Genomic DNA, 8,327 nt, shown 5'->3' on the forward strand with positions numbered 1-8,327 from the left:
TAAAGGTGAAAAGCTCATATCAATATGTATATATACACTGCCTGGCCAAAAAAAAAGTCGCCACCTGGATTTAACTAAGCAAATAGGTACGAGCCTAGGTTCAGCAACAGTATGTGCTCAAAGAATGAGGTCAGCTGACTACCTGAATATACTGAATGACCAGGTTATTCCATCAATGGATTTTTTCTTCGCTGATGGCACGGGCATATTCCAAGATGACAATGCCAGGATTCATCGGGCTCAAATTGTGAAAGAGTGGTTCAGGGAGCATGAGACATCATTTTCACACATAGATTGGCCACCACAGAGTCCAGACCTTAACCCCATTGAGAATCTTTGGGATGTGCTGGAGAAGGCTTTGCGCAGCGGTCAGACTCTACCATCATCAATACAAGATCTTGGTGAGAAATTAATGCAACACTGGATGGAAATAAATCTTGTGACATTGCAGAAGCTTATCGAAACAATGCCACAGCGAATGCGTGCCGTAATCAAAGCTAAAGGCGGTCCAACGAAATATTAGCGTGTGTGACCCTTTTTTTTGGTGGCGACTTTTTTTTTAGCCAGGCAGTGTATATTGCAATAAAAAAATTAGATCTTTTTTTGTTTGAACCATAGAAAAGTGGAACATAAAAACGTCAATTTCAGGTTTCAGCGGGAGTTATGCCATTTGGTTTTACTTAATTCATCAGTGCCCTCATTACAAAATGAGTCCTTAATGGTGGTGATAAGTTGTTATCACCACCATTCAATGGCTACAGAAAAAAAACTGGTTTAGGTTTAGGCAACAAAACTAGTTGTTAGGTTTAGAAAAAGATCATGGTTTGGGTTAAGACAAATGAAATGTTTGTTGCATAACTTAAGTTATGTACAGGTATGCGTACGTAAGTTAAGAAAAGTCAATGTGTTGAGTTTTGGTTTCGACAGAGGAAATTAAAAGTCACGTGTTTTTTGGCCTGCATCCAACCACGCCAACCTCCTCTCTGTGAACTGATTCACTTAAAATGAATGTGAGGAACTTTTAACTGGTTATAAAACCGTCTCAATTTAATAGGGATGGCTCCATATGACCTATAAGCAAACAAGCCCACCAGAGAGATGATTTGCTATTTCTTTAAAGTTATTCTTAATGCCTCTCATTGGTGCCACTGGGTCAGATTCTGTGCAAAATCAAATGAAATTGTGTAAAAATTCAGTAGAAACTGCTACAGCTCCAACCTCCAGCAGCGACCAGCCCATCACTGCTGCTTCGATCCCCGCTGGAAGCCAACAGTGACAGCACGCTGCTGGAGACCCAGGCCGTATTGCTGGGCCAGCTGGAGGGAAGGGAGGCACAGGAGAACCAGAACCAGGACTGACTGACAGACTCTGCTGCAGTAAAATGAGAGGTTTTCCGAAAGGACTCTGGTGCTCAGAAACACTACCACATTAATCCACAGGGGCCGCCACAATTGACATAAATTGAAAGTGCCTTGGAGTAGCTTTAAACCATGAGTTGTACTTAAGGGACTTTGGAGTTTTTTATTTGCTGTTAAAGTTGTGCTATTCAGGCAAATGTTTATATCACTCACAGTACTTCTGTGACTCCCCCACTAAGGGACAAATTAAATCATTTCCAAATCCAGACCAGTAGAAAGCAGCGCATTGTCCCACAGTGGAAATTCTTTCAAAATTTGGACTGTTCAAATTGTTTTTATTATAAACTTTATTAAATTTGACTGGGTCTCTATTGTGTAAAACAAGGAAATTTAGCAACCACACTCAACAGAACTCTGACTTGGGGGGATCTCCGCTCAGCTTAATCACAGACAGGAGACCCTGAATGAGGATAATCGGCATCAGTCCAACATCTGGCATAGACAGAGACTGAGGGGGTTGGTCATAAACCTACTGAGGAAAAGCAGTCCAAAAAATGGAACACAAGGACTTATCCTGCATGAATAGTAGTGAGCAGCGTTTAGCCTCAAGTAAAACAACCTGAAAATGTGTCACTCTCCACCACGAGTCATATTGCAGGATAAATACAGTTTTGTGCCTCCAATCAAACAGGCAGAGAGCCAAAGATTCAGAATCTACAAGCATTTTTTTTATTTGAGATGTTTTTATGTATACCATAAATACAGTAAAAACAGTCTAGCCTTAGACTAAGAGCAACTTTTAAATGATAAAGACAGAGAAACAAAGACAAGCAGCAACACAACTGATAGTCACAGAGGCTAGGGTCCAACTTTGCAGCAGGATACAAAAGGATTGAATGTGTCTCTTCGATGCAGATCCACGTGTGCCGTTTCCTGCCACTCTGGCAGACCTCCCTGCTGCACTCCAATACACTCGTGCACTCTGTGGGCTGAAATCAGAGCTCTGTTAGCAAAGACGGCACAGATGTAGTTGTAATACACAGCATGCTGACATTTTAGAGGCGTTTAAGCTGTAAAAGAAAACCTCAGACCTGGACTTATGTTACAATATTTTACAGTTTTCATATTGCCAATAATTGTCTGTAGATTAGAGATGAAGCAGCCTTTGCTCCTCATGTTTGTATCTACTGCTCTCTAGTGGTAGATACGATGTCTTTCTCTGGTTCTTGGACCTTTGTCCCCATGGATAAGTCTGTCAGGAAGACTGTGACTAAATCCAGCTTCCTCCAGTAATATTAGGAGACCCTAACAACAACCTTAACCCGCATAGTCTTTTATTATATTTTAAAGCATCTGATTGGTGTCGCAAAACACAGCCTGGGAGGCTGAGTTCAGGTAACAAAAGTCTCAAAACAACCTCTTTATTGCAGTTCCTTTAATACTTTTACTTACCTACAGCTAGCAGCAGCTCGCAGACCTGATCCCCCGACAGGGCCGACGTCTCTGTAAACAATAAGCCCCTGTCATTGGCCAGACTCTGTCCTTCCTGTATGATCACATAAAAAAAATCAAAAACAGAAGTTGGACGCCATAGATTAAATTGTACAGTAGATGTGACTCTGCGTGTTAAATACGGATTGTTTGAGATTAAGGAGGGGGATTTTCCGTGTGAGTGCGTACCTGCACTGAGACTTGTCGATCCTGCGCCCGATCCACCTTGTTGCCTACCAGCCATATGACGGTAGATCCTGGGATGTACTGTTTCTCAAGCTCTTTGAGCCACACTTGAGCTCTGACAAACGTTTCCTATAGTGACACAAACATGCACAAGGATACGATATGGCACAAGCACCAGCCAAGATGAGACAAGACAAGTCACTTCCATGTTCAGGTGTCGGCTCCTTTTACCCTCTGGCTGACGTCATAGACCAAGAGTGCAGCGTGGGCCCCTCTGTAGTACAGTGGGGTGATGCTGTGGTACTTTTCCTGCCCTGCCGTGTCCCATATCTCAAAGCGAAGAGTGACATCGCTCAGATGCACCACCCGGGTCAGGTAGGCACCTGAAGGGGAGGCAGACAGCACAAGGACACCAGAGGGGATTCATTTGTTCACTGCTGAGTCTTTGGAGGTGTCCCTGGCTGGATCATATTTGCAATAAAGCTAGTGAAGAAGTGTTTTTGGAATCAGTAGATATGAACATGTGTATGAAATCCCCACCATAAGTGTCACACTAAAATATTATACAGCTATAAAACTATGATAAAGATTAAAGTTTTACATTGTGGTTTATTAGCTATGGTTAGATATGTCTGTGGGGTACGTTATTTAGACCTATGTAGCTACAGCCAGGAGATGTTAGCCTAGCTTAGCATTAAGATTGGAAACATGGGGAACAGCTGGCTTGGTTCTTTCCAAATGTAAAAAAAAAGATATGCCATCAAGCACCAATTAAGTTCACTGTTCAACACATTATGTCTTTATTCTGTACAAAATCTGAGGTGTAAAAAGTTGTGGTTTCTCCAGGAGGTCACTGCTCCCCGCCGAGAAATAGTCCAACACACAACTTCCTGACCACAACTCGTTGTTTGTACACATTACACATCTATTTTGTTATTTTGTTGTATAAATGTATTATATTGTTTTTCAGCATTTTTTCTTCTTCTTTCGGATAGAGCCACACAAGCACTTTCCACCGCTTCTGGTCTTTATGCTAAGCTAGGCTAAGCTAGCTATCCTGACTTTAGCTTCATATTTACCTTACAGACATGTGAATGGTATAGATCTTCTAATCTAACTCTCAGCAGTGAATAAGCGATTTTCAAAACATTTCAAACTATTTTGGTTACTACTTTTCAGTATCAATATTTCACTCTGATATGCATCAACAATTTCTATCCAAAGCTCTCAGCGTCATATACTCACAGCCTACAGTAGGTGTTGTACTCCTAAATTCATTCTTGTCAAATCGCAGTGCCAGACTGGACTTTCCCACACCAGAGCTTCCCAGAAGTACCATCTTAATCCTGAGGGTCTGCACCGGTCTACTCAAACCGTCACTGTGGAGCCGGGTACCACCTGGCACCCTTGGGAGCTTTTCTCCCATCTAAAGTTCTCCTAACTCCAAAAGAGTTAGAGAATACAGACGGACAAGACAGTAAAAGCTCAAGAAGGTCCACAAGTCCCAATTCAAGAGTCAGTCTTTTTGCTGTTAAGAAGCAGCAGCTACTCCAAACGGTGTCTTCTTGGTTGTGAGAATCTGAGGCTGTGCTTCAACTTGAGTTACAACAAAATAAAAGTAAAACCAAAGTCCAGTCTTGACTTGTAAAAGGCCAGCAACATATTTTCACTTCCTCATGTACACCCACGACTATATAGGCCATAAAACCTTCCAGGCCATTCTGAGCTATAAATCACATGCACGAGAAGTGTTTCAGGTATGCAAACAGGATGTCACATTTCCTTTCTACTCAGTTATTTTAATGCAGCTGCGACACATCAGATACAAACAGAAGCTGTGTATTCATATAGCTCAAACATTTAAGAAAAGACTCACATCAGTGTTACTTTAAATAGCATGCTTTTGATACAAATTTCCTGTAACAACATTGATAAGTGTTGCATGGTGAAATAACTAATGTATGCCTTTAGAAGTTAGACTCAGAAATGTCCACTTTACTTGTGTTCTTATATCACAGGCTGCAAAGAGTTTCTGCACAGACTGCAGTGTCGCTATCCCCTTGCAATACACTATATCAACACAAGGGGGCATCATTGCAGCATCGCAGCACAGTGGTAATAACAAAGGTTCAGTCTTACCGTCTATGAACGTGTGCCTGTGTTAAATCTATCCTTGAAAATACTTTTGTGAATTATTGCCTACGTTTTATTTAGATTTTCAAATACAAAATATTGTCATTCACAAAAGTTATTTGCAGCAAACATCTGGCCCAATTAGCACCACGAATACAAACTGAAAATATCATTGAATAATAATAATAATAATCAAAAACGATTTGATTTTATACCCATAATCATGATATAACTATATCTCTGTCAATCAAAAATGCATAACAAAGTATTTCACATAGTAGTTATGATTATATACGAAACTAGAAAATTTCGCAAGAAATTTTGACAGTGTGGCTTCTACTGCCCGAAGACGTCGCTTTATGTTGCTACACACGCCGATGTTAACGGTGGTACCGTCGAGGTTCGATTGAGATATCGCCTCTCTCTTTTCTACATTTTAGATCCATGCTTTTGGATTTAATCTTGTATTACGGTTTCAATTTCCTGTACATGTGAGTTTATTTCACATATCGGGCCGTTTCAAGTGCTGTCTGACTTCATCAGGCAGTTACACATATTGGCCGCAGTTATCGGTGTAAGCACTGGAGCTAGTTTTCTTGTGTGTATTGAGAGGGACCCCTAGTCATGGTCATAACTTTATAACAACCCACAACTAACGCTCTTTAACAGAGCAAATCACCACGACACAACAGTCTGTGATACAAACAATTTGTAACACTAATAATTTTATATTTATAAAATTACACCGCCGAACTGCATGCTGGGTACAGCTCACTCGCCTGCTAGCACAACAGTCTGCTAACAGCTGGGAGAGGCTCCGTCGCTCCAGTAACGTTTTTCACATGATCTGCTCTTCAACTCATCCTTCCTGTCATGTAGTCATATCGGAGCAATAGGAGCTACGGTTATGGGGGTTTGAGGATTTGTTTGAGAGGTGTTTTCCTGCTTTTTCTCCATGAACAGGCTGCAGGCGCACAGGTGATTCTGATTGAGCTAATTAGTGAACAGCAGCTCACAGACTCACAGACACATGATTTATAGATATATGTGATGCAGCTCAGCCAATCAAATATGGGTATTCTGACAAGTTTCCTGATTGTGAGATGTACACGCACCATGGTTAAGCTGTTAAATTTAGAACATTAATTTATCATGGACAGGTGAAATTTGCCTATATCAGTCTAACTATTCTTGGTTCAAGACACTGATCTCTCTGGCAATTTGGAGATTGCCTTATGTTTTCATATTTCCAGCTTAACCAACTATTGTCCTGCTCTGCCTAGTCTTTCCTCGTCTCGCCCACTTGTGTCATGGTGTGTGTACATCTCACTGGAATCAGGAAACTTGTCAGAAACTTGTCCAATCAGTGGACTGGGCGCCGCATTAGTCCCCGCCCCTGTCTCTCTATCGGCCTGTCTGTCTGTCTGTCTGTCTGTCTCACTCACTCACTCTGTCTCTCTCTATCTTTTCTGGGTATTCTGACAAGTTTCCTGATTCCAGTGAGATGTACACACACCATGACACAAGTGGGCGAGACGAGGAAAGACTTGGCAGAGCAGGACATTAGGTAGTTACACTATAAATGTTAAAAAATCGCTCAATCTCCATATGAGAAAAATTGCCGGAGAGATCTGTTGTTGTTGCCCCTGGTGGACTGCTCATATTGGGCTCTGGGACTACTTATTTTCTGTGACCTCACCTCAGATTTCAGTGGTATATGTTTGTTCAAAACCTTTATGTTTTGTCTCATAATGGTGTTTCACATTTGCACTTCTAATAAGTGCCAGGGTTCCTGAGTATATGAGACACACTGGTTTAGTGCTCCCAGTGAGAAGTATGAACAGAAATGAGTCTGTCCATTCCGGATTAAATGCTCTATTTTCGCTGTCCACTTTTCTTTTTTTGGAGAGCGACATTTGTTCCTTATTTTTCTCTCCCTTTCTCCGGCTCAGTTTCTCTCCCTTTGTTTTCGCTTTATGAATCGCTATCTATCTTTTTCTTTCTACTGTCTTTTCATGTGTAACTTGCTCTCACTCTGTCATCTGTCTGCACTGTAGAGTCTCAATGTGGAATCTCCTGGAATGCACAGACTTGATCTGAGTAGTATCACATGGGATGGCTTAACTTGCATGCAATTGGTCTGTGCGTTTCCTCATCCACTAAACCACTACCGTAAAGACAACAAAAGCTGCGCCGTTAAAATAGAAGTGCCCCGTGAGGTTTTAAATCATAACCTTCTGTTTTGGTCCGGGTCCGTATGGGACGGCTTCTGAGGACCGGACCCGGACCGCGGTCCGCCAGTTGGGGACCCCTGCCTTAAAGTGGCTGAGTATCCTGAGATCACCACAAAAGCACTGAAAACCCTGCTTCCATTACGCACATCCTCTTTGTGAAGCGGGATTTTCTGCAGTGAGAACAATAAAAACAAAACAAAGTAGTCTGGACATGAGGAACACACTTCGGGTATCATTGTCTCCCATTAACCCCAGATGGGACCGTCACGTTGCAGAGAAACAAGCTCAGGGCTCCACTAATGCAGCGTTATTGTGAGTTGTATTTCTTTATGCATGTTTTTATTTGTTATAATATCTCCTCTATCTCCTTTGCTAAACAAGTATCTAAGAGCATAAACCAGAGCAAACGTACAGTGCAGAAACAAACACATACAATAAGTGCAACGAGCTAACGCAAATACAATAAGCGCAACGAAATAATGCGAATACAATAAGCGCAACGAAATAATGCGAATACAATAAGCGCAACGAAATAATGCGAATACAATAAGCGCAACGAAATAATGCGAATACAATAAGTGCTACGTGGGCGGCTCAGGGTAGTACTTCTTGAAGAGGTGAGTTTTCAGCCTGCGCCGAAAGATGGGCAGTGACTCTGCTGTCCTGACGTCAGTGGGGAGTTCATTCCACCACTGTGGGGCCAGGACAGAAAACAGCCGTGACCGGGTCGATCGGCCGCAGAGACCTCTGAGCGACGGGGAACCAATCGCCCAGATGCAGCAGAGCCAAGTGGTCGGGCGGGGGTGTAGGGCTTGACCATGGCCTGGAGATAGGAAGGAGCTGTTCCTTCCACAATAAGCTCAACGAAATAATGAGAATACAATAAGTGCAACGAAATAATGCGAATACAATAAGTGCAACGAAA

General features: G+C 42.1%; 1 protein-coding gene across 1 annotated transcript; it reads right to left on the reverse strand.

Annotated features, from left to right (window-relative positions):
* Nucleotides 1-2,070: 2,070 nt before the first annotated feature.
* LOC306704527 (ras-related protein Rab-17-like) lies at nt 2,071-7,389 on the reverse strand. The gene is made up of 5 exons (XM_079170914.1): nt 4,281-7,389; nt 3,267-3,418; nt 3,039-3,164; nt 2,811-2,904; nt 2,071-2,347 (listed from the first exon to the last, which is right to left on the reverse strand). The coding sequence occupies exons 1-5, from the start codon at nt 4,459-4,461 to the stop codon at nt 2,217-2,219; spliced, it is 684 nt and encodes a 227-aa protein (XP_079027040.1). The 5' UTR covers nt 4,462-7,389; the 3' UTR covers nt 2,071-2,216.
* Nucleotides 7,390-8,327: the final 938 nt, after the last annotated feature.

This window comes from Pholis gunnellus, assembly GCF_910591455.1.
Source record: "Pholis gunnellus genome assembly, chromosome: 12".
Classification (NCBI taxonomy): domain Eukaryota; kingdom Metazoa; phylum Chordata; class Actinopteri; order Perciformes; family Pholidae; genus Pholis; species Pholis gunnellus.